We start from the raw sequence: 27,078 nt of genomic DNA, 5'->3' as shown, positions 1-27,078 counted from the left end.
GGGCGAGTTACTGGGGTGCTTTACAGACCCCATTAATTCAGAAAAATCCCTGGCTGTGATAATGTCTTAGAAGATTTGCGTATTTTTCTGTTTTTCAAAAATCTGACAGGAGGCTGTCAGATCACTCTTCTAAGCTTTCAACTCACTAACTTAATGTCTTGGGCAGTTTTTCTTAAACAGAAATTATAATCTTAAAATCTGTTGCTTTCACAGGGAAAATACATGGATATTGAGTTTGATTTCAAGGGTGACCCACTTGGGGGAGTAATAAGCAACTGTGAGTATTGCTTTTGATATCAGTTATTGGTATATTCACAGATTAAAGTGTTATGTGTAGAAAGGAAGATGGTTAAATTATTGAACAGATCAGCTGTGTTAATCTAATAGAATCTCTTTCCATCATGTGATAAATTCTGCTTTTTAATTTTATTGCTGTTGTGGTGCTGAATAACGTACCTTAGAGTAAGTGAAAACAGACTTGAAGAAGGAAGGATGAGCACTGAATTTACTGAGTTGTTTCAAATGTACTGAGCGATGTGTGTGAGTCTGTATATTGTCTCTGGAGCTGATGGCAGATGCACATGGATAACTGAGGGTCTTTTTTAGCCTCAGATCCCTGGAATCTGTTGTGTTACTAGGTTTGATGGGTCGTGTATTTGTGGCAGGTGCTGTCTTGTAATTTGCAAGTATGATACAGCGTGCTGGACACTGTGAGATGAGTATGTTTACTTGGAACCAAAGCCATCTGTACAAATTTATACACCTCGAAGTGTAGGAAAAGGTTTATAATGAGAGAGGATGAACAGCTGTTGAGTTTAGAGATGCAAAGGTGGCCTTGGGGCTTGCTTTGTGACACCTGTAGCAGTTCAGAAATTCTGACCAGCTCTCTGTTGGGAAGAAAAAGTTTGGGAACCGAAGGCAGCCCAGAATGCTTTGACTTGCTTTTCTTTTGAGGGTTTAAGTGCAGCTTTTAAAATAAATTCCTCATCAGTGCTATATAAAACCATATTTGTTTGGTTTTCTTATTTTTAAAAGGGGAGGAAGAGGGCAGTGAGTGACTATACTAGGTGTCACTGACCTAGCCCTGACCTCTCTTTCCCCTCAGCCAAATTCATCGCTGCTTCTAAAGATGTGACTTTTGACACCGCTGGCATTTTACTGGTTGTGAAATAATGAGACTCACCCAAGGTGAACTGTACTCTCCATGTATAACATAAACATTTTAAAAACACTGTGAGGAATTTTGCACATAAATGTAGGTTTTGGTTTTTTTTCAGAGGGCAGGCATTTTTTCTGGACCAGGTCACCTTTTGGAACTGTGCCTGAAGAGCCTGATTTTTGTGACAGAGTAGATCTTGAAACTCAAATTAGTCACTATATAAGTGTTTATGGCTATCTATTAGCTTTGACATTTGCCAGTCAACAAAATTAGAAGCCAAACATAATATATTCATAATAACCAAATGTGAACAAAAAGGTTCTAAAAGGCTGTTATTTGTTTCTTTTTATTTCGCATTAAAAAAAGATACATAAAAATGAACCCTCTTTTGTAAGAGTGGACATTTAACAGTCTGTCTTTGAAAGGACTGCACTGAGTCATGTAATTAAGATATTGTGTCATACCAAAAAGCAATCCAAATGGTTGCTCTGTAGTTTATCTGCCCCATCAATCTCTGCATGGTGTAATTATAACATTACATGTAATTGTAATGATGTGATGACATATGTATCAAAGGGCAGACATATTTTTGGATGCTTATAAAATAAAATATGCCTATTTTAGGCATTCTTTCTGTCTTGTCACATGTAGTAAATATCTAATAGCAAGGAGATGAATTTCAATTTAAGAATAAAGAACTGATGTAAGCCCTGTTGTGGAAAAGATGTTACTTGTTGAACTATGAAACGCCTCATCCTTGGCAGGGTATGTCACAGGCAAATACTGAGTTCCTGTAGCAGCATGTTAATATACCTCATCTTTGATTAAACACTTGCAAAATTTGGTAGTCCATCCCTCTCTCTTTAAATGAGATTTTAAATTCTCTGCATTTTCAAAGCAAGTTGGTTGTGCTGACTTATATCTTTTCCGCACCCCTGTAGCATTGCACTGCAACACAAACATTTCTTTTTCTGTGAGGTAGCATCATTCTGAAGATATTGGGGGCCTAAATTCTCTTACACCGCTCAGAATTTACGCTGGTTTAAGTCAAAATCAGGAATTGTCTTCATAATTCATCAAACATGAAGTCAAGTAGCACTGATGTTTCCTCTCCTTAAAAAGGGGGAAGTATGATCATGAAAATATTCATAAATATTCTTTAATTTCTGACTGTCTGTTGGAAGATGGCATCATAATGTTTTAGTTAAACTTTAATAATTGTTTCTGACCCGCTTGATTTCCAAACATCAGTTCAGGTAATGGGCATTTTGTGCCGCAGCCTATTTCACTAAGATGTATTTCATACTGCGAGTAGCTCGGAGCAAACACCTAGGTTATTTTGGTGTCAAGAATGGTAAGCAAGATAAGGCACTAATTTTATCAGGCTGGTGTGGATGAGCAGAGAGCCATCAGGCCGAAAGGTGTCTTTTGGAATGGCCTGTTCTGCCCTGCTCTGGAATGCTGTGAAGCTCTGTGGAAGGCTGGTTGCTCTGCCTCTGGTGACCCTTCAAGGAGTGGCTGATGCTGCTGTGACCTTCCCTTGGGCCATTCTCCTGCTGCCCTTCAATGAGCTCCTGCTTCTTGATTAGAGGGGTTAACCCAGGGGTGAACCTTGCCCAGGATGGAGTTAGAAGGGGAAATTACCATGACAGTGCACACTGCTTGTCTGCCCTGTCCAGTCTGCAGCCAGTGGGAAGGTCCAGCGAAACATTTAACGTGCCATAAACAGAGGGGTAAACCTTTTGAGTAAAATCAGAATGGAAATAATGAAGTGGAAGGGATGTGTGGCATCTATAAATTCAGAACTGGTATGTACCCGAAGCGAAGATAATGTTGTGTTTGAGCAGCTTTAAAGCTGTGCAGTCTCATTTCACGTATGGCAGCTCAGACCTTCCAACTGCGCTGGTTTCCAGGGAAATTGATTTACTGTTACACCATCATGAACAGTCATGAAAAGAAATCGGGAATGGAGAATTTGAAATGATTGTGATTTATGCAAACTTTAAGTATTTTTCTGCAGTCAGGATTTTTTCCCCTTGGAGTTCAAGGCAGCATGTGTGGCATTTGTTTGATCCACCGCCAGCAGGTGTTGGAGTGAGTAGGAGGGTGAAGGAGGCTGACTGAGGTGTGCTGTAAGCCCGAGTTGTTTCTCCTGCCTCTTTGTTTGCTTTCTGTGAAGATCCCAGCTCATTTTTTAATGAGTGGGAGATGCTGGAGCCCAGGTTAGGTGCTCAGTCCTGCTGCCAGCCAGCCCATCCATTCGCAGGTGACCTGTTCCATGTGCATGGGGTCAGGAAATCCAGACTGCTCCTGTGAGCATTGCTGAACATGAGACCCTTGCTGTGTTGCCACCTGGGACCGTAGGCATCCCATCCCTGTTTAGCAGCAAACATCAGTCCCTGCTCAAAGGTGTGCTGCTGCTTTAAAGGGCAACTCCAGACAGGTAAATGGCATTTATATTTTCTCTCTCTGAATGGAGGCTGAGGTGTGTCTGCTCTTTGTGCCCTCCTGCGGGGCGTTTACAATCAGTGGATGGTCTTGTCAGCACTTATGCACTCAGAGGGCTCTTTTTTCCCAGAGCTCTTATGAGTAAAGGCAGTGTTGGAGTGTTGCTTTCAGCTGGGTGTAATATTGTGGAAATAAATTGCGGAAAAGATCAATACTATTCTTAGTTTTCCATTTATTGTAACTGCTTTGCTAGTGAGGATGAGACAGAAGACAGTGGTAGTTTCTTTTCCACCTGTATTTACAGACTAATAGGTACCTTATATAAAAATAGGTATGTGTGGTTTTGAAGTAATAGGTGCTAATTGCAATAGCGTTTTTCAGCTCTAAATTATGACTCTTTGTCCACAGATGCTGCATCTGTTTTGTACTTAAGGCACTGTTTGCGTGCACACTTGGTTTGTTAGTTTTGTCACTGGTTTTGTGTACACTAAATTTGATGGCTGAAGGGGTTTTGTGCAGTACAAAATGTTTCACACTTACAATAGCTTAGACCTTTTGAAAAGCATGGATCTCCCAATATCTTTCCCTGAATTTTTGTAAGTCATAAATTTTCATGTTTCACCTGGAATTTCCTGCTGAAAAATACCTGGATTTTAGCATTAGGTGATCTTTCCTGATCTGCCTAAGCCCTTCAGTGATTTAATGATTAACTAGGAGACAACATTGGTGCAGGTTGAGAAGTAAAGGATATGCAATGCCTGATCTGGAAAAGCCATTTTTTTAACCAGCACAATGTCTTCAGAGTTAAAATAACAAGAGATTAAGAAAGGGCCCTGTTTTGCCATCTTTTCCAACAACAGCATGAAAGAAATCTATGATGTTTAATCTAAGGCAACAATTTTTTTAAAGCTAGCAAAGTGATAATTTTGCAATTTATTATTTTTTACAGCTTGTTTGTTAATTTTAAAAGTCAGAAGTAATTACCCACTTACTGAGAAATCTAGAGCCTGAGTTGTTATGTGGTTGCTGTTGGAAAGCTCCTTTGCTTAGGGAAATATTGCACAAACTGGACAATTAGACATTTAGGGAAGAGATACCCATTGTTGTTGATTTTCTTTTTGTTTTAAATCTTCACTTTTTGCAACATTTCTCTTGGTGTTCCTCTTAGCACGTTTGCCACCATTTAGGCAGTGGTTTTGTCTAAACTAGGAAGAGTTTGTGAAAGCAAACTTCAAACTATATTAAACATTTTGATTAGCTCATTTTTAAACATCTTTCATCGCTTGAGCAGCGAGGATTTAACACTTAAAATTATGGAGTTGTTGTCAATGCACATACTGCCCATGTAGTAGTTTTTGCCTGACGCAATTATGGATCAGTTTATCCAAGAGAGCGTTACTATGAACTTGGTGGGAATAATAGGGAAAAGTTAATAAGAAACTTTTTAATCAGTGACTTTTATTGTTGGCAGCTAGATAATCAAGGTAGGAAAAGAGAAAATGTGGTGTGGCTGTAGAAATAAGCTGCTGTGACCAGAGCACGTTCTGTAACTTTGGCTGAGCCGTTAAGAGGCTCCTTGGTCATGGCCAGCTGAAGAGACTATGACTAAAATAAACTCCTCCTGGATGATTTAGAAGGTACCAAGGTAGTGTCATTTTTTGGTTTTACTGTTTACTTACTTGTTTCTTGAATGTTGACTTGACTTCTAGTATATTTAGAGAAATACAGATATCCTAAATTTTTCTGCATCACTTGAGTTCATGGGTCAAGTAACAAAAAAACAAAACAAAACAAAAAAATTGTAAAGTTGTTAGTTGCAATTAGAGTTTGCAGAAGTAATCAGAATGATTTTTTTCCTTTTTTTTTCTTTCTTTTATGTTAAGTTGAACTGTTTAGCAGGGTGCTTACACAGATCTCTTGCATTTAAACAGTGATATCTAGGAATAACAAAAAAAATCTTCAGAACCCGAGGCCTGTAGCTTGATTTTGAGTCATCTGAATTGATGGGTATTGGACAGAAGTTCCAAGGTTGAACTTTTCCAAAGCAATTTAATTTTTCCTGTTGCTTTGGTGCATGCCACAAGTTAAACATTCCCGTTGAAGCAGAAGCACTGCTAGATAATGCAGAAATCTCACCTAACCCGTACACACACCATATGTGGTTTTGTATGCGCTCTCCTGACAATTCTGTATAGCCTCTATACATAATTCACATAGACCATGTAATAAAGTGTAATGTAGAGAGGGTTTGGGGGGTTTTTGGTTCTGTGGATCTTCACGTAGATGAGCACCATCTGTCCACACATTCCGCTGTCAGCAGAATCACCCAGGGGCCACATGCAGCAAGCCGAGGTGCAGCTTTGCCTTTCCTCTCTGGAGGGTTTGAGCCCCAGAACTGGCAGTCTGGTGGGAGGGAGTTCACACAAAAGTTACTGCCAGTGCAGTGCTTACATTAAGGAAAAGATATGTGATCAATTTATTAAAATGCTAATTAGGGCAAACAGAGGGAAGGAGTTTTCTGAAGACGTGGGCAGATGGTCTGGATCTGTCCTACAAGTCTGATTTCAGTCTGCATATGAACAGAAAGAAAAGGGAAAAAAAACCCCACCAAAACCAGTGAACATAGGTTTGAAAAAGAAGTGGCAGCAGCTGCTTTGTTAAGGAAAATACCTGATTTTCTGACAGTGACTGCTTTTTTCCTCAGTTATGAAGGCTGACAGAATATGGGATGTTAGGACTTGTGAAAACTGATTGTGAATTGGTTAACTTTGTTGCTTCTAAAAATATATAGGTAAGATAAACTGGTGAAAAAAACCCTGTTATCCTCCTAAACATAACTAATTTTACATACATACAGGAACCTGTTTTTTTAATCTGCTGAAGGCATGCATGTAAATTAGAAGGCTTACATACAATATTTTGTCAGGATGTGTAGCTGGGCTTTTATGACAGCATTTGAGTAAATTTATAAGGAGAATATTTTTAAACCCAAATAAGCCAAGCCACATTGCTTGAATATCCTTTGAGAATACAGCCATTTCCTGAAGTGTGTGTAGCCACTGTGGGAGCTGAAGTTGTTTGTTTTTTTTGAGATTAAATTTGGCTGAGATATGTTCCAACACTTGCCTGGAGAACCTTCGCAGCCAGCACGGCTCTGAACTGCCTGCTGCTCACCTTGCCTTTCCTAGCCCAAGTACTAACACTTGGATGGGAGAGATCAGCCTCTCTCAGCCTGGAAATACTTGAAACTTGTCCTACTATTAGCCAATCAGAAGATTAATAATACTGTCTGAATTTTGTATTGTTGTCACTGGTTAATTATTAGAGCAGAAAGTAATTTTTGAACCTGACTCGCTGGAGTTTAGGTAGACGAGGGACTCCAAAAACTTGTGTAATTTTGTGGGTTGAAGTTACTTTAGACCATTCAGAAGGGGAATCTGAGAAAAGGTGTAGTAGAATACACCTCAGGTATTCCAGCAAAGGGGAAGTGTGAACCACATGTAATGACTTGGTGTTTCCCCTGTCTCACCTTTGTGAAACCTCATCTCACTTTGTGGATGTTCTGAAGAGTGACAGTTCCCTTTGGGAGTTTTCCTCTTGCACAGGCTTAGAGTACTTAACCCCCAGTCTCAGAGAGATGTGGGGCTGTGTTGCGGTAGGTGCAGGGGGAGCTCCTTCGCTGTGTGCTTGGAATGAGGCTTTGGGTATCTCCATGTCACTGACTGTATGTAGCTTAAGAGAAAAACATGGAAATTATGTGTTTGCTCTGTGGAAAAATGTAGTTGTGCTAGTGTGAAAAGAAGAAAACACCATAAGTTTTGTACAAAACCAGCAGGTCACACTAGTACCTGTCCAGGTGTTCTCTTCCTTCCCCTGGAGTGCTGTGAACCACAGCCTTTCCAGTGCAGTGCAGGCTGAGCATCCTTTGAATCGCCACCTCTGTGGTAAATACGATGTTGAGTCTGAAGTGGCTGCAAGGTGTTACAAGTCAGTCTGCTTATGCAGCCTGCCTGGATTCCTGCCCTCGTGGGCAAGGCTTAGGAACGTGTCTGTCACTGAGAGAAGTCTTCCTGTCAAGCTACTCCATCAGTGCAGTGAGGCTTTTCAAAGTGCTGCTTTTCCATTTCACTTCAAGTGTATCAGGATGGAGCTTCTGTCAGCCCCACTGGGAGCGATTTCATAGTGTGATACACCTGAGGATCACAAAGTGCTGCAAGATTATTCAGTTTAAATGCTTTGTTTGGTCTCCGTTTTTCATTTACCCATCTTTCCTGTGCTTAGCCTGGTAACATTTTGCCCCTCTTCAAACTTTCACCCATAGAGTCATCCTTACCAAATCTTAATTCTGTGGTGGTACTGTGAGTCAGTTAACAACCTTTGAACACATTGCCTCCCTGACCTGAATTTTCTTAGTGGCTCACAGATTGCAGCCTTTACCAGAGCACTGGGCTTGCCCCCAGCTCAAAGAAATGTTGGAGATACATGATATGCTATGATAAGGTTGATACTGACCATCTTCTGGTTTGCTGATGGTGATATAAAGCAATGAAGTAGAGAATGATGGAGGGTTATATTAATTTTAAAGGGTTTGTCTCCAGCAGTCTGTCCCTGACCCGCGAGATTTTTGTTTGTTTGTTTGTTTAGATCTGCTAGAGAAGTCTCGTGTTGTTAAGCAGCCAAGGGGTGAAAGAAACTTCCACATTTTCTATCAGATCCTGTCTGGTGCATCGGATGAGTTTCTCTGTAAGTGTTGCCCTTGTGCCATGTTCAGATAAGAGTTTTCTTTATATTTAATGTGCTATTTTTCCATGCACATCATCTTTTGTGGGAAGTGTGATATTGATTCATTTTTCAAATTATTGGTGGTAGCATCGTTGGTGATGCCTGAAGTCCACGTATGCTTTGATATTACCCAAATACCTGAGTCAGAATGGGTTCAGCAATGTATTAGAAACAAATTTGAAAACCTGTTCTTATTCAGAAGGCTAATAATTTTAAAAGATCCTTGAAGAAAATCCAGTAATAACAACCTATTCTCCTGACAGTGCTGATTCTGTGATAAAATTGCTACTAACAAGAATGCTGTTACTAATGGTATTTTTATCTGATTTATTAGGCAAACTCAAGCTGGAGAGGGACTTCAGCAGATACAACTACCTGGGCCTTGATTCTGCCAGAGTGAATGGAGTGGATGATGCTTCAAACTTCAGAACAGTCAGGGTAAGAAGGAGCAGGGGCTGGCTGTGCACTCAACACAGTGCAGGGTTCTCATGGCCCTTGGTCTGTCTGTTCGTGCAGGGCTAGGCTGGGAGGGACACCTTTTCCGAGTGCTGGCACTCTTCATGCATGTCTGCACAGGGAAACATGGACACAACTAGGAAATAGGGTCAAGTTTCTGGAGTATTCTTATGAGAATACAAAAAGGACCAAAGGAAAAAACAAAAAACCAAAAAACCCCCACAAAAACAACAACAACAACACAAAACAAAAACCCCAAAAAAAACCCCACAAACCCCAAACAAACAAAAAAAAACCCCAAAAAACCAAACCACAACTCCTCCAAACAAAAAAAGAAACAAACAAACAAAAAGAAAATAAAAGAAGGGGGGAAGAAAAAGCCCAGATGCCTTGGTCAGATCCTGGGAGAAGTTATATTTTGTAGTGGCTTAGGACAGCAGTGACTGAGCCTCAGGGACCAGGTGATGCTGACCAAGAAAAAGAGGATCAGAATGATTCTCAAGAGGATTTGCTGTCCTGTTTTAGTTTGGTTGTACTCAGGGACAAGATGAATACAGGACCTTGTTACTCAGTGTATGCAAATATGGATTCTAAAAGTGACTGGTCTGAGAAGACAGGAGTACCTGTTCATTTGTCTGGGAAAAATTGGGTTGGGTTACAAACTAAATTAAGTGGCTAAAAAAAGCACAGCGTGTCAGAAACCCAAATACTGAATGAGTCCTAGAAGTGGACTGGACTGGATACCAGCTCCATTTTCACACCTCTTGCGTACTAAAAAACTTACTTATCTTAGCATAGGAATTATACCATGCACTTTTCATAGCAGAAGTGTTCATAAACCATTTGTAATTAACGCAGATAAAAGGTGATTTTTTTCAAGTATGATCTGTTTAAATGTAGATGCTTTTATCTCATAATTTTTTTTTGTCCCCTTTCCAGAATGCAATGCAGATTGTCGGGTTTATGGATCATGAAACACAGTCGGTTTTTGAAGTAGTGGCAGCCGTTTTGAAATTGGGAAATATCGAATTTAAGCCTGAATCTCGTGCAAATGGCCTAGATGAAAGTAAAATCAAAGATAAAAATGGTAAGATGAGATTAGTGATGGGAGGAAAGCCAATAATTTGTCTGAAGTCATTATTAATTTTGTCGTTTCTGCAGACGTACAATATCCTTATATATGAATTAAATTAGATTGTTTCCAGAGCTCACCCTCAGGCAACCATGGGCTGCATTCTGTGCAATTTCAATTGCTCTGTTTGAAATTCCAGAAATTATTATTTTCTTCTTTTTTTCCCCACTTTATTAGCACTTTGTTCTAAAATGTTAAATGGTTCTGTGCCTTTATGTAGCTGCTTGTTTTTTCTGCAGTGGAGGATTTTTGTTCTTTTGCAATATCTCTGCCTTTAGTATCAGATTAATTTGGTGATATTTTTGCAGCTGATGTGTTTTGAAAGTTCATTTTCATCTGAAAGTTTTTCATGATGAAAAGTAGTCTGCTATAAATGGAGGGAAAGTTTCTTCTCAAAAATAAGTGAACAGGAAGTGCTGTCAAAACCCGTAGCTCTGTTTCCTTGCGCTGTGCATATTTTTAAAAACTTTGCTTGGGAGGGTGGTGGAGAGAGAGTGTGAATGGGGAACACTTCCATTGAGGAGCGTTTTGGGAAAATACCACACTTCTTAAAAGCTGGTAGTTTTGGGGAGGAAGAAGCAATGATGAAGGAGGATTCACTGTATTTACACTTTGCTTTTTCTTGCTAGAACTCAAGGAAATCTGCGAGCTGACAGGTATAGACCAGTCTGTATTGGAGAGAGCTTTCAGCTTCAGGACGGTTGAGGCCAAACAAGAGAAAGTTTCAACAACACTAAATGTGGCTCAGGTAAAAAGAGGTCCTGATTTAAAAGGCAAGAATCATTTTAAATAGCAATTTTATTCTGCACAATTAAATCATAACTACCCCAATGAAAACCACAACTAAAAGGCTGCACTGAATAAATCACAATCACAAGTGGGGTTTTTTTCTTCAGTGGCTTCTAAACGTTAAGAGATACTGGGTGCTTTGGGTTTGCGTGTGAATCACCTCCAAAAGATGGGCAAATGTTGCAAAGAATGAGAAAACAAGCAGTCCTGCACAAAGCACGTGCTGCCAGTGTTGTGGCAGACTGTTTCCAGTCAGGGCAGCTGCTGTAATTCCGTGTGAGCTGTGTGCCCTGAGCTGCTGGAAAACCTTTGCTGCCCGTGTGAATCCATCTCCCCGTAACGCTGCGGGGCCGGGCGGTTGGCACCTGGGTCTCATCAGCTCAGGCTGGCAGGAATGTGGCTTCTCCAGCTGCAGCTGCTCCGGTCCCTTTGCCTAGGATTAGGAGGGGGGATGATGTGAGCCGTCAGTGAGCAGCTGGAAGAGCAGGAAGGGAGCTGGAGTGCCCTGGGTGTTGTTCCAGCCAGCCTGTGGCCAGGGGCAGAGCTCCTGTGCCCACTTGGGCATAGCCAGCGCTCCCTGTGCTGCTTTCACTCGGTTCATAGCCCCTTTCATTCAGTTCAGCACCAGGATAATGTTTGGTTTAGCCCAGCATTTATAACATTTTTCTTCTTTTTTTTCCTCTCTAGGCTTATTATGCCCGTGATGCTCTGGCTAAGAATTTATACAGTCGGCTGTTCTCCTGGCTTGTTACCAGGATCAATGAGAGCATTAAGGTATTGTTGCTTTGTGCTTGTAAAAAAACAAAAAAAAGTCAATAGAAAACTTTTAAATTAAAGCAGACAGTAAAACTGTATTTGCAAATTTAATTTCTCCTGGCTGTACACTGTTACACACAAATAACCGTATCACAGCTCAACAAATTGCTCTCTGCTTTGTTCTTAAGCTTACAAAATATTCACATTATGTGTATTTTGGGAAACCATAGTTAACATTTTAGTTTTACAGTATTTGACAGCCTCCTTATGAGATACATTCGTTTTCTTGTGTCTCAAGTATGCTATATACAGATGACTGATTCAGTATTTAATTTTGTTTAAGGCACAAACAAAAGTGAGAAAGAAGGTAATGGGGGTGCTGGACATCTATGGCTTTGAAATTTTTGAGGTAAGACTTTTATAATAGTAACCATGTAGTGAGAGAGCTGTTATTAAAACTTAACAGAGCTGTTCATGGATTCATAATGAGAATATATATAATGTGACTCAAGTGTGTCATGCCTGACAAAAAAAAGCCCCAAAATACAAATAAACCAAATCAAACAACAACAAAAACAAAACAAAAACCATTAGAAAAGTAAGCCAAAGAGAGCTGTCTTAACATGTCTGGCAATTGAACAATAAATTATGAAAGTCAAACTTGTGTTTTTACACAAATAAATATTTATGATGGATAAATGAAGTATATTTTGTTGTGACATACACTCTGAGCACAGGAGAAGCTCTGGCCACCATCATTTCTGCCTTGAGGCATTTTGTGGATGTCTTGGAACAAGCTGTGTATCATGAGAGGGGAAAAAAACCCAACCATCCAACAAAAACTATACATTCTTTTTCCTGTTAAAATTAAACAAGGATTTATATTGCATTTCATCTCAATTTACTTAGATAAATACTCTGTACCTATTCCTAGCTAAAGATCTGTGTCTCACTGCTGTTTGTTTACAACAGTATTTTTAGACTGGTGGTATTTTGAAACAAAACAATCAATGTGGAGATTTTAATTGGGTTAGAGAGCACCAGGGGCAGGGCATTTTCATAAATCTTGTTCTGACAGTTTTTGTTATGAGATTTATAGGCCTTGGTTGGAACCTGTCTGTGTTTAAACTAGAAACTCATCTGAGGAGGAAAAAAATCAGCAGAAAGCATGCAATCCTGACCCACTTCCCTACATCCCTCTCAGAATTCTGGGGAGGGTGTTTAAGCTGTGTAGAAAATGGGAATAATCCAGAAAAGACTAAGTGTTCATGTGAGGGTGGTGTAAGCTTCATTTCAGAGGCAAAACATCCAACTGTGTGCAAATCAGAGTACCCCTGTGAGGAGGAGGAGAGCTGAGAGCTGCCTCCAGGGCTTGCTGAGCAAGGTTGTGTTTGCATTAAACACAGGAGAATATGAAAATATCCTGGAGGATGTCTCAGGTGGCTGAACGGGGCTCTCGGTGCCAGATCTCTCGGGAGCTGGTCCTTGCAGTAGCTTTTAGGAAGCTGGCACTGGAATGGTGCTGCTGGCATCCTCAAGGCAGGGCTGGTGTTCGGTTGGGTTACACGTGCACAGGGAGGTGGGAGACAGAAGCTTGCACCAGCTCGTGAGCCAGCTGGAGGATTGTCTCTGTGGGATGGTGTTCCAGAGGCGAGGCTGTTTCTCGTGTGTAATTTTCATCTTTTCTGCATTCAGCCTCTTAGAAGGTCGTAAGTGGCTGAGTGCAGGAAAAAAATAAACCCCAGAGCTCTTTTTATTTACCTGGCATACTGAATTACAGAGTAGAGTTCTCAAAAGCTGCAGACTCAAAAGTTTTAATATAAAGTCGTTTTTTATAACTTTATAAAGGAGTGAACAATAACTGCCCTATAAAATATAGGGCAGTTATTGTTCACTCCCTTAAATGCCGAGTGTTGGTTTTCCTGGAAAAGGTGGGGAAGGTTTTGCCCTTGTGACATCAGTACATTCGTACGAGGTGTGACTCTCTCTCATGAATTAAGACCTATGGTGAGAATAGTAGCCAAGCAGCTTGGTTCAGCATCACAGAAAGAATTGAATTCTTGTTTAAATTTAATTTTATTAAAGCAACTAATCGATCAATAAAATTTTGACACTATGCAGCCGCATAAGTCGAGGAAAATTTAATAATGTCTTAAGATTTATAGCGTAACAAATAGAGTGGAATTTGGAGTGTTTTGCTGTGTGGTACATTTTGTAAACACTATAGCCAAACATTCAAAATATTAGCTGAGGTGTAGCTAATGACAGTTAACATCCATCTAATTATAACTCAGTTAAAACCTGTGACTAAAAATGTGCAGTACCCTCTTGAACCTAATTCTTAAATCACATTTTGATTTTCACATCTGCTCCTGAAAGTTAGAACTAATGTCAGCTCTACAAAGAATGTTTGTTGGCAAAAACGCGCTCGAAAGGCTTCATCTCTGAATTTGTGCCTTTTAAATGTGCAAGCTGTTTGATGTGCTGAGGGTAGAAAGGCCAACATTAATCAGGTTTCTCCTCAGGAATCAGGTAAGTTTATCGTGAGTGCGTGGTCTTTGACCTGAAGTGGTCTGATACCCTTGAGACAGAATATCTCAAAACCCACCGGAGGTGTAGCAGGAGTGTTTTAAATACATGCAAAATCTTTAAACAGGAAGCTCAATACCACTGGAATAAGCAGCAAGGAATGTGTTTACTGAAGGGTCATTTTTACATTTTAATTTTTTTTCCCTTTGTTTTCGAGGTTTTTGTTTTGCTTCCTAATGGGCACGGCACAATATTTTTCGTGCCTTTTTTTCTGTTCAGGATGATTCTTTGGATCATCCTACAAATTCCTTGTGTAAGAAGAGTGGATAAAGAAATCCAGATTTACCATTCTGAAAGATCCTACGGTTCACCTCCTTGATGACAACAGCAGTCTTTTTCTGTTATACATGAATTGAAGTTTTTAAATGAGATTTTTTTCATCTATTTTTGAAAGATTATTTTATTTACTGTTCACTGTGGTTTCTGCAATTTCTGCAAAGTTAACCTACAAGGGGTAACTGCGAGTTTCTTGGAAGTTAACAGAGAAAAGATAACTGGAGTATTGATTCTGCTGGCATATGCTCTTTGAGATTTGGGTTTTGCTGGTATATTTATCAAACACAACCCCCATTTTTCAGACAAACACAAAAGCCATCCAAGAAAGTAGATACAAGGACTTGGCTGTCTAAAAATTCAGATTAGGGAATTTAAAGCTATCAATAATCCTCAGCCTCTGCGGGTTTGGCAGATGTCAGCAGCAAGCTTGGCTACACAATCCACAAAATAGGTGCTGTAGAGCTGTGTTTATTTTTGAATCCTGCCATGCCTTTTGTGGCAAGCCAAACGCTGGGACCGAATGTTTGCAAAGCAAAAGGCTGAAATTTTGGGTGGCTCTGCGTGAATTGTCTGTAGGCAAGGATTTAGGGACTAGGATTAGCGTGAAAAGGCAGGCTGGAGGGCTGGGCTGGTTGTGTAACTGTGCTGCTGGAGTTTGGGCAGTGGCCTGAAGCCTGACACTAATTGCTCCAAGTATGTTTATCCACATTTTTGAGCGGCTGCGTGCGTAGTCAGTGTGCAGTCTAGACTGTGATTTGAGATGGGGTAGGGATATGATGGCTGGTGGCACCAGGAGGTTTGGAACCAGCTTGATTCCAGGCTTCCTGGGGTAGGTTTGGGGCTATTCCCGTTTTACTCCATGTTTGGTTGTGTATTTTTGGGCAGAAAGCTGCTTCTGCATCTCTGCAGGATGTTGGGGCGGGGTCCTGGAAGGGTGGGGTTGGTGATCAAGCGGTGAAGGCTGTAGGAGGCAGATGATGGGGGCCTGGCAGGGCTCAGCAGAGATGAGCAGAGGGCTCTCCCCATTTGCTTTGGGTGTTGAGGTTCCTGTTGTGTACATTTCCTGGGGAGACAAGAAGGGTATGTAAAAATGAATGTCACGGAGCGAGTGTGAGTATTTCATCCTGCCCAGCCCTTCCGAGATAGAAATGTCTGTGTTGGTTGGCTTAAAGGCTTTATTCTGAATATCCAGGCAGCTGGGTCCATATGATGAAGTTAATGATTTGGAGTGCAGTTTTATGGAAGCTAACGCTGCCAAACAAGGCTCATTGTTGAAATTTGCCAGGCCTTGAGAAGACAGTTTGAGAGTGTGAGTGCTTTCTGCTCAGCTGAGCAGTTTGTTCCACGTATTTGAGCCTGACAAGAAACTGGGATGCACAGGCAATAGAGCTGCAGAGAGGGACTGGTTCCATTTGGGTGACCAGAGGTGAAGTGACTGCCCTGTCTTTGGGGACAGCATCTGACCAACTCCTTTTGCTCCAGGTACACGAGAACATGCAAAGACATGGCAGAACCCACCACATTCTGTGTAAAACCCACCAGTGAATAAAAATATCACTGGTAAACCAGCCAAACAAGCCACCCAGCAGTAAAACCAGCTCCATTTCTCACAGTCTCTGATGCATCTTGATAGCACTTCTTTTGATTTAAGGCAATTAGCTTGTGCATAGAAGTCCCTTGAGGTGACAGAAAGAAGCTTGGTCCTGCTGCACATACTATGTAAGCTGTCATCTGGACAACAATTAAATGACAGTATCTCTATTGAAGAAATGAGTTAGAGATATGAAGAATGCATTTTCTTCATATTAACAAGTTCACAGTTGTGTTAATTGTCTGTTCTTAGAGGGAGATAACCGAATAAGGAGCAGTAATCATTGAAAATGTCTTTCTGAGGCGTTCAAGGCATGAAAAAATAGGGGAGATCTTTCCACCTTCACCATAAACCTGTACAACAGCTTGACCCAGTTGCTGACTGGTTGCTTTGCCTTTTTCTATCCTGTTGATTACACGAAGGACATTGCAGTTTCAGAGCACACTGAGCTCTGAGAGATTGCTCCTGGATCAGGGTCTTCCCCCACACCCCAAAGCGTTATTTTACAGAAGGGTCTAGTTATTTGTTAGCAGGATGACATACTATAAGAAGAAAAAAAAAAATTCTAAGGTGGAAATTGGCTTATCAGGATCTTATTTTATCTTTTTTTTTCTTTTCCTTATTTTTTAAAGAATCTGGGAACCCTTTTTTCTTCTTTCTCTAACTTTAACTCATCCATGGATATCTGTTTTGTTAGTTGCCCTAATCTCCAGACCATCATCTCCAGCTGCTTTTTCTAGGCTGTCTACCTTGCAAAAGATTTCCTTTTTGAAGCTGATCAGCCCTTGGCTGATGCCCAGACGTTTGTCATATACTGGCAAGCAGCAGTGCCAAAATGTGTGTACCCAGCCCTCTGCTTCTTCTGGCAAACCCCAGTCTAGTGGGAAAGAGGAGAACTGAATGTTTAATCTATAATTGATCAACTACCTCTGCTGGCAAGTGTGGTGTGAGAGAGGAGCTTTACAGAGAGGGGACCCTTGGTTGGACTCCTGGGTGCCGGGGGGATTTTAAAATACTGTTAAAGCAACTCCCTTAAGTGATGGGAATGCTCAGAGCAGAGGTGCCTCCCAGGAAGTTAACCACCATTTAATTAATTGTATTATAATGTAAGTATTTAGAGAGGCTTATTTTGCAACATGCAATTTTATGAAGTAAATCCCATTGGCTGGCTGCTAGCAACAGAGGAAATGCTTGAAATGCTGGAGCAAAAATACACAAATGTTCTGCTTCAGGTTGTGAGAATAATATCTTGCCCTAAAGCAGCTATTTCTGTCTTAGTAGAGGAGTGGTTCTGATTATACAGTAGGTTCTTGCCTGTTTGTAATTCCTGTTGTTCCAGGACTGTATTTTATCAGGTTGAGTTTGTTGAAGTGATGGTAGCTGGGTTTTCCCAGGAATCACAACTGCACGGGATTCACTGTAGTTTCTCGCCCTTTTAAGTCCAAATTTGGTTCAGACCTGTGTGCCACAGCTGGGAGCCAGATGGATTTCAGAGTGCCTGGTTCTCTGCCTGGCACACAAAAAGGACTGAAGTTGGTTGAGCTACACAAATACAGAAAATGGATAATCCCTGAAGCTTTGGCACAGATCTTTCTTGCTTCCCTGAGGTATGCTGAAACACGGCTTGATGGCATATAGTGGAATATTTATAATTAAAAGATGTGCCTCTCTTGTTCTTTGCCTGTAGAGATATTTACACAAAAGCCCAGAGCAGTCTAGTTTACAGGAAATAAGCTTGATTGCTCAAATGTTTGTATACGTAAACAGAAAAGAAAGGGATAAATATTGATAACACGCCATTACTAAATTTGCAAAAAACCTTGAAAATTTATTATAACTGGGTCATTGTTTTCTGAGATTAAAATAGTATCTTTTTTCATTTTTTTTAAATGCAATTTTCCCATTTTTCTGATTTTAACTTCCTAGCATTTATATTCCTTAGTTTCATCTCATAAACTCGTATGCTTGTGTGGTCATACATAAATACCGCTATCCCCAGACATCACAGTAGCATGTAAATTGAATTTGCTGGTTGATTTCACTCTTCATTGCGCCATTCATCTCAGTGAAGCGAGTATGTTGGTCTTTTATCATCATTACTTTTGCCATCTGGCTTTTTCTCTAGGGGCCTGATGGAACTCCTTGGGGTCACCTGCTTATGTTAGGAGGCAGTCAGAGACTTCTGATGCCTGGAGCTGTGTTGATATTTTAAAAAAACTTAATTTCTGGGGCTATTTGTTCTAGAGCAGAAGCACCAGTCTCTGTATGTCTCGTTCCCTTCTCACATTGATGTAAAAATTCATTTTAATGGCATCAGTCCTGTTGATTTCAACAGCCTCATGACGTGAAATGTTTGGGGTTTTCTTTTAAAAGACAATTTTCCTCTAAATACATCTCATGTATTATTTTAGCTGTATGTGCCCACATAATGTATTTGAAAAAACGTTGCTGGACACCTTTTTGTCAGTGTGGTTGCAGACTGAGCAATGTGTAGGTTTTTGAATTGCCTCTGAACAGGAATGGTGTGATGAAAGATTAAGAAGGAGGAGGAGACACTGAGAAACACCTACGAAGGTGTGGCACTGAGGTGTGATATACCTGAGTCCGTAGGCTTGGATCAACATCATCTGCTTAATTTGGGGAAAACATAAATTTAGAGAGTACATAAAAAATGGAACACTTAAAGTTAGACTTTATTAGGCAGGTGGAAGTTAAGAATTTATTCCTGCCTAATGGAAAGGTACCCAGTTTTCAGTTTCAAGCAGGTATATTAGTTGCCTTATCATCTTTGGAAATTGTTGGGGATTGGATACTCAAAAGTGAACTTGAATTCTGTGTGGGGAGAGATGGTTAGAAAGTATCTAATGTTGATAGGAAAATACCCTGTTTTAGATATTTTCTGTTCATAAATCTAATGGAGGTATTTCTGCCTGAGACAACTAAGAGGTGGGTTTTTTTTTGTTTTTTGGTTTTTTTTAACAGAAATATTTCTGTCTGTTTTACAGTATTGGTATTTTACTGGTATAAAAATGTATAAAGTCAGCAACAAACCATATGTGCTTTTTTCAGATGATTCCATGGTACACAAGTGGAATCCTTTGAAGAAGAAGTTAGGTAAAATATCAAGGACAAAAGAATATTTTCTCTGGGACTTTGAAGCACCTGTATGTAATAGCTGTGGCTCACAGGTAGAACTTCATAGCTAGTTTATATGATCACTTTATTTTTGCATGGAGAAGAGTTTTTTTTAGAGTTCAAAACTTGCTGTTTATGAAATACTGGCCATGAAGGTTAATAAAGAATGAAGCTGTATGAGCAAGACAACAATATTTGGGAAGTCAGAACCATGGTGAAGTAGGCTTTGATTTTCGTCAGTGAATTTTTCTACTCCTCTAAATTTAGTGTTGCATCTGATAAAAGATACAGAGGATAAGCTGAGGGGGTTGGTTGAGCTGTATCTATAAATTCAACATGACTTTGAGCCTATCTCAGGTGACATTCTGTTTTCCCAGCACCTTTATTTAATTTGAGAGACTGTGTGGTTTTACATTCCCTGAAGGTTTTATTTTGTATTCCACAGTGCTTTCAAAGGCATAGTCAGAAAGCTGCTATTAAAATGCGGGGATTGAAGTGATGCCCTCGACATTAAAAGTAGCAGAACTACAGCATGGAAGAGAAGCTGACACCTTGAGAATATATGGTCTCAATTTTTTTTTTTTCGCCCCCTTTAAAATTTCCTAAGAATATTTGATAGCTCTTCCTCAAATTTTGGGTCTGACTGCACTGCTTCTGTGTTGGTCAAACCCCTTCTGTTGCTTAACACAAGTAGTCAGCATAAGGAGCAAGTAGTTTCTGATGGCTGGGTGCCTCCAGTCCCTGTCTCCTGGGGGGGTGTAGTGATGTGCTATCACTGATATGGATTATTCTCTACTGCCTTAAAAAAAAAAAACCAAAACAAAAGTCAGAAGTCCTTTACATCTCTTCTAATTCTGTTGTATTCATTTCTATAAAACCTTCATGGAAATATTGGGGGGGACAACTCATTTGTAAATGTTTGTATATGCTTTGTGGAGCCCTCACTTAATTAAAAACCAGAGATATTCATTAAGGGAGAATAAAAGCACCACCTCTCTTGCCTTCCTTAGAATTGCTTAGAGATAAACACTCTGATTAGTTTTTTTAATACAGATTTTTTTTTTTTAAACCTGTTCTGAAGTGTATTTAATTTACCAAATGTCTTCTGGTCTGCTCAGAGTTAAGTGTTTTGAGAATTTCAGTAATTTCAAACCTTTTTTTCTAATTTTCTTTGCCATAATTAACTGTCTTGGCCTTTTGCTCCGTGTTATTCATAAAGAACAACATTGCTGCTGCTCCTCAATAACTTTTTTCCTGGAATAGCAATTTTCAGTGGCTTGGCAATGTCAAATAGAATTTCATAGCTCAAAGTGGCCGATTTGTGGAGAACTCTGTGGATTTTGGTTTACGCTTTTTTTTTTTTTTTTTGGCAAGCCATAAATATCACAGATACACAGCAAATCAGGAGAACATCTAGCAATTACTTTAATGTATTGTTAATGACCTTTTGGTTAGATGGTTTAGCTGGATTTTCTGTTCAGTTTCCACCCTCTTTTGATGACCAAGCCTGTATAATTTGTGAGTGAATAGTCCCGAAGCCCTTTTAATAAGAGTAACCTGGTCTTTTGGAGAAGCAGTCTCTCTGAGTTGTGTGGCATGTGCCTGGCAGGGGGATGCAGAGTGCGTTTTACCCTTTCTCTTTGTCTGGGTGATGTGACAGTTGGGGTCCTTTTACTTCATACTCAGTACATCTGAAGTGATGGCCTTATCTGAATGTGTCAAGTAAATTTATATTCGTTCTTCCTCCAGTATTCTCTATTCCCTTCCACATTCTCCTCTTCTGCTGCAGAGATTTGTATGCCCAAGGTTATAAATATGGCATTGATTTAGAGACAGGGCAATGCAAAAATGCTGTTCTGTGTTAGGCTCTGATGTGTCTCAACCTCTTGGTTTATTTGATAATATTTAGACAGTACCTAAAGATAGACTCACCTACAAAGACGTGATACATAACATTTATGTAGTACTTTGCATTTTCAGTGGTTACAAAGATTGATCTATTTGGTATGCTAAATAAATGCTAACAGATATATTCTGTATTGTTATGGAAGTAGAATAAGTACTGACTGCAGTTTATGTAATTTCTTTTTCAACAGAATGCAGTAAGTATGCCTTGTTTGCAGTGCTGATTTTGCTGCATGCCAAATTTTAACTCTCTCATCTAGAGCTGTGCAAGTTTTGCGATCTCTGAGTGATAATTGCAGTTGGTGAGAGGGGCAGCATTTTTGGCTGAGGAATTTTGGTGATCAGCTATGATTTTGCTTCATTTAAAACTAAAATGATAAAAGTAATCTCTGCTGCCTCAATATTTTCTAATCTGCTTGTGTGTTCCTAATCTCATTTAGCAACCAGATCCTTTAATTCAAACATTCAAATGATTGCACTTGCCTTCAGTGATAAAAATTCTGTCAGCATAATTTAAGCTCCACAGGTACTGTGTAGCAGATTATTTGGTAGTTTAAAAAGGCAGAGTGTCACGTCACAGCCTGTGATGGGGCAGTCACGGAGCCTGCTTCCTGTGCCCACCCCTCCTGCTGGGGTCTGCTCCACTCCCTGGTCCCTTCTGCGAAGGGTCACACCTCTGCTTGCTCCCTAACCCAGTTTCAGATCAATTAGCCTCTTAGAGGAATTTTAGTCAATGAAACTCCTTTGTTTCCCATCATTTGGAGGGGCAGTTTTTTGGCAGGGAAGAGGTGGGTTGACCTCTGGAGCCAATAATCTCTTAACCCAGGCTCAGCTGCAACTGGAAATGCAGCTCGAGCCTTGTTCTGTAGGGAAATAGGATGCTTTATTGGCTGCTGAGTGGCAAAGAGCTAATGCTACTGTCATGATTTTATTTATCAGACCCCTCAGGAGACTACATTTTACATATGGGGACAGATGAGCGCAGGCAAAACTTTGGATGTTTATTCCCTGACACCGCAGGTGTCCTTATGACTTATTAAAAGGAATCAGTGTGGAGGCATCAGGAATAAAACCTACAGAGGTTTTTGTCCCTCCCAATGGACAAAACCTCAGGGAAGGATTTGGTCTAAAATTTCTAAACTAATTGTGATCTCAATCAAATATTACTCCAACCATCGCATCACAAAACTGGAAGGAGTAGTTAATACTCAAACATGTTTCATCTGACAGGACAACAGCTTTGAGCAATTCATTATCAACTACTGTAATGAGAAGTTGCAGCAGATCTTCATTGAGCTTACCCTCAAAGAAGAGCAGGAGGAATACATCCGAGAGGTAATACTCGAGTGGATCTTTCCTTATCCTCCTCCCACTGTCCCTGTAAAGATACACAGGCATGCAGGCTGGAACCATTTTTCAGGCAACAGAGGCACTTTTTGACCACGGGACTGACATGGAGGATGTTTGTGTGGGGCTGTGTGGTAGTTACATTAAGCCAGAAATGTTGGTTTGACATTTGTTCCACATTATGAGTTCTCCAGGTAAAATCCACACCCAGCTCTGATTCATTCATTGGCAGCGATGACTGGCAGTTCTCAGCAAGGGCTAATTGATTTATTAGAACGCTAATATCACTTTCTGGTATTAGTACCATTACCCTGCAGCCTGTGTTTTGGATTACACAGCAATGTCTGGGATGCACCCCAAGAACAGCCACAGCCAGCCCTTCCTCAAAGGGAATTGGGTGGCTAAAATAATAGCATGCAACATGAAAGAAACTGCAAATAGAGTTTTGGTTCTAGTGTTCCTTCAGGTATGTATTGAAGGGAGCCGTGTGAGCTTTATGGATAAATTCAAGATGTCCTGTGAAGCCCAGCCCCTGGTGTTTGATGTTATTCTGCGAGTGAACATCAAACTGAAGTTTTAATAGGTTTTAGAAGTGCTCCACATGATACACAGACAAAATAACAGCTGCCAGCTGTAAAAACTGGCACACACTGTCTGTACTCAAACTGGATGATACCATTTTGCTGTACAAACATTTTTTGAAATTACATAAAGTTCCTGCCATATGATCCTGAGGATAACATGAAATTTTGGGATCCCTTTTAAATTTTGCACTCAGTGGTGAACCATCATTACTGAAATTTGGTTCTTGAATGATATTTCAAATGCTCTGAGAAAAGTAATCTGTAAGATGTACCACAGAGTGCAAATTAAGAATGAAATTAATATTTTCCTTCTTTCAGTCCTTTGCCCTACCAGCGTACCTCGTGGTGCATTGGCATCTCAACCTGGAAATTTTACCGCCGATGTTCGAAAAAGATACTGAAATATTAAGAACATCTGAACAACAGTCACACTCTGGATTTTTCTAATGGCCTTATCTAAATTTAGCCCTCTTTCTTCCTCCCATTAAAAAAAAAAAAAAAAAAAAAAAAAAAAATCCCAGCAACAAGGAAGTTAGAAATTTTGATCTCAGGAGCTTGCAGTGACATGGGCTGATTTTCTTCTGGCCAGTGGGAGCGTGGGCAGCACGGGAGGAGCCTGGCCTGGCGCCAGGGAGTGCATGGGAAGCTGACATGGGTGGGGGAAAGGAATGGAGAGCGGCTTTGGCAGTCGCTCAAGGACACTCGTTTTGCCCGGATAATGTTAGTAGTATATGATTACTTTTTTTTTTTCCCCTTAATAAATGAGTCGTTGGTAAGCTTGAATAATTCAATTTGAAAGTAGTACCATGGTTAACTAGACTATAATTTTAATTGCCCAGAGGAAAAGCTCCCTCCATTGTTTTTCTGTTCATACATTTATTTATATTCTCTTACAGGGGATTGAATGGACTCATATCGAATATTTCAACAATGCTATCATTTGTGACCTAATAGAAAATGTAAGTTGTATTCAAGAATCTCTCTGGATAATTTTTAATGCGTGGATTTAATTTAGCTGTAACATCTGTATGCATCCTCATGCACTAAATTTTGTGAAACATGCCATTCATTGCATTGTTCATCTTACTTTGTGTAGTAGAAGTTTATTTTACTAAAAAGGGCTTTTTAAATAAGCTATGTTACTTTTGTAGAAATATTCAGCAGTACCTACACAAAAAACCCCAAATCAAACAGCTCTTAAGTGTTTACATTTAGGGCTGTTTTCAGAACAGATATCACATGCAGCATTGTAATTAAGTTTTTGTTCATAGGGAAACCAGAAAATTCAATTACATGTTGCTGAATGTTTGAGGTACTCAAAGTACTTGTATATACTGAGGAGACTTCCAATGCAAGAAAGATAAAATTCCTTAACAATCAGAAAAGAACAGTTTTGAACCATTAACATAAAATATGTGGTGGGTTTACTGTAAACTAGACACTTTCAGCTGAGTTGGAGTTACTACAGTCTGAGTAAATGACACAAAGTTTCAACATGAATTTCAGGATTCAGATCTTATAAAAAGTCATTCAAAAATGCAAGTGCTGAAAATCAGTTGGAAATGGTCATGAGGTAAAAAGAGCTGACCTTTGAGATTGCTTGAAGAATGTTTTTCTGGGTAGCAGTAGTCAAACAGGTGAATGGTCTCCTCTTGTGCTGTGATGGAAGCAAGTACTAAAGCTCTTCTTTTGAAACCTCAGCACCAAACTGGAATCCTGGCCATGCTGGATGAAGAATGCCTGAGACCAGGAACTGTTACTGATGACACCTTTTTAGAAAAACTGAACCAGGTGTGTGCCACTCACCAGCATTTTGAGAGCAGGATGAGCAAGTGCTCCCGGTTCCTCAACGACACCTCCCTGCCTCACAGCTGCTTCAGGATTCAGCATTACGCTGGCAAGGTACCTGCTGAAGGGAGCATGTGGACTGGGGGCTGGTGTAGCTGACTAAAAAATACAGACCTGTCTTAATCTTTTCTGTCTTAAGCCTCAAATCTGTGATTTGGGCTGGAAGGCTTCAAGAGCTCTTGGAATGGTTTTGGTTGAAAGGGACTTTAAATGTCACCTGGTTCCCAAAACCCTGTGGTGGGCAGGGACACCTTCTACTAGAGCCCCATCCAGCCTGGTCTTGAACACTTCCAGGGATGGGGCAGCGGTGCCAGGGCCTCAGCACCCACACAGGGAGGAATTTCTTCCTGCTATCTAACCTAAACATGCACTCTGCCAGTCTGAAACCCCTACCCCTCATCCTGTCGCTGCATGCCCTTGTACAAAGTCCTGCTGCTCTGGCTGAAATCAAAACATTTCTCCTTCCATCAAAGGAGGAAGGTGCCCCGTGTGCTTTGGAGCTGCATTAGGTCTCTGGAAATAAATCATTGCTCACACAGAGAAAAATTCACACACGTTTGTTGGCAACGTATTTTGGAAAACACGCTCCTTGTCGCTGAACTAGCTGCAGTTCTTAGTCACATTCTTGAGAAAATGCAGTTTTTGTACATTTGAAGGAACAGAGTTTGATTTTCTGTGTTTAAACAGATGGAAGAGAAAGCTATACAGAGGGCTTGCAAATGTATTTGCATTTTACAAAATAAGCAGTATGAATAAATACAAGTCTGACAGCTTTCAGTGTGTAATCCGTGATGTGTTTTTATTAATGAAAATCAAAATAATTTAATTCGTAGACCGAAGACAATTTATTTTTAAAAATTGAAAGTAAGTGTAGGGTTGAAATTATACCTTTTGTCTGAATCTGCTGAAATGATATTGTCACACAGTAAAGAATATGTGGAAAGTGTTTAATTTCTCTAGGACTGCTTAATGCTTTTTGAAATTTTCTCCATCTTACAATTTTGAATAGCTCAATAATTTTCTCATTCAAAGTAGTCCTGGAAATATCAGACTTTCAGCCTTTCAGGCAGCCATCCATCAACATTAGTTGCCGGGAAGAGTTTGTAACTGCACATAATCTGTCAGGAGTTAATACCTAGGTATTTCTTTTGTTGTCAAAAATCTAAGAATTGAATTGGGGAATTGAAAATGCCCCAGTACTTTGAGAAGGACCATGCACAGATTGTGTCTTAGCAGGCAGTGAGGGTCTTCGATTGTTACAGGCATTCACTTACCCAGCACAGTGAATTCCTCCTATTTTGGGAGGAATGTTGTTTTTCCATCCTCAGCTGAGAACATTTTGATCTTGTCACTGGTCAACAAAAGTTTGACCCTCCTTTTAAGAAATATGAGCAATTTCATGTGAACAGTTGTTCTGGTTTTTTGGGTTTCTTTTTGTTTGTTTTGTTTTTTTTAGTAGTGGCATTTACTGCACCTGTCAGAACCAGAAACATGTTCTCCAAAGTAAAATGCTGCCTGAGTTCCTGTTAACTTGCTATTGTGTAAAATAAGTGTCAGTACTATTTTCCTTCAGTGTTCTGTGTACATAGTACATACCTATGCAGAATTGAGAAATCACAGAGATCTGAAGAAGAATCTGTATTACCAGCCAGATGACCTGTCATAATTAATCAAATATGTTTCCTATTTGAAATTCCTAATTTCCCTCAAAAATTAAAGAAGCCGGTAGCAATCTGAGATCTGCATGAGTTCCTTTGGCTGCCTCCTGCACACCCAGCTGCAGGTCAGAGCTTTGTACCCGTGCTTGTTGTTATTGGACTGCTTTCCTGGTAAAAGTCCTTTAAAATAACAGTCCCCTGGGGGCTGCACAGCTTGCTGCTTGCACTGCCATAGCAAGAGGTGATAGTCCATATCTCATTTTAGTTAGGCAAATAATATAAGCACTTTAGTGCTTTGAAAGGAAAAGGTATTTTTGTTGTTGTTTTGGTTCAAAAGAGGGGGAGAAAAACCTTGGCAGACAAAAAAAAAAAAAAGGTTGTTTTGGAGTTTTGGCTGGTGGTAATGTGTCAGAGCTATCATGGAAAAAAGGTTTCTTCCACTTCAGAAACGAGAATTGATTGATGCAGGGAACTGTTGGCAGTATGAGAAAATGCATCCTTCTTAGGTAGCATGATCACAGATATTTTATCCACCAAAAAGTCATCCAAATGTCAGGTTTAAAATGAAAGCTGAAATATATTTCATTTCTTTTGGACAGTGTGTAAGAAGGAGAAATCAGTTT

At 40.1% G+C, this 27,078-nt stretch overlaps 1 protein-coding gene across 15 annotated transcripts in view; it reads left to right on the top strand.

Annotated features, from left to right (window-relative positions):
- MYO1B (myosin IB) overlaps nucleotides 1–27,078 on the top strand; it is a 135,746-nt gene that overhangs the window by 85,177 nt on the left and 23,491 nt on the right. For all 15 annotated transcript variants that reach the window (XM_040069302.2, XM_058421289.1, XM_040069303.1 and 12 more), the window contains 10 exons: nucleotides 214–277; nucleotides 8,252–8,350; nucleotides 8,724–8,827; nucleotides 9,785–9,932; nucleotides 10,607–10,725; nucleotides 11,454–11,540; nucleotides 11,866–11,931; nucleotides 22,249–22,353; nucleotides 23,846–23,908; nucleotides 24,651–24,851. In XM_040069302.2, coding sequence (XP_039925236.1) covers nucleotides 214–277; nucleotides 8,252–8,350; nucleotides 8,724–8,827; nucleotides 9,785–9,932; nucleotides 10,607–10,725; nucleotides 11,454–11,540; nucleotides 11,866–11,931; nucleotides 22,249–22,353; nucleotides 23,846–23,908; nucleotides 24,651–24,851 — 1,056 coding nt within the window. The remainder of the gene's footprint in view (nucleotides 1–213; nucleotides 278–8,251; nucleotides 8,351–8,723; nucleotides 8,828–9,784; nucleotides 9,933–10,606; nucleotides 10,726–11,453; nucleotides 11,541–11,865; nucleotides 11,932–22,248; nucleotides 22,354–23,845; nucleotides 23,909–24,650; nucleotides 24,852–27,078) is intronic.

Source organism: Hirundo rustica, chromosome 7, assembly GCF_015227805.2.
Source record: "Hirundo rustica isolate bHirRus1 chromosome 7, bHirRus1.pri.v3, whole genome shotgun sequence".
In the NCBI taxonomy this organism is placed as follows: Eukaryota; Metazoa; Chordata; class Aves; order Passeriformes; family Hirundinidae; genus Hirundo; species Hirundo rustica.
This window is presented reverse-complemented; position numbering and strand designations above follow the sequence as displayed.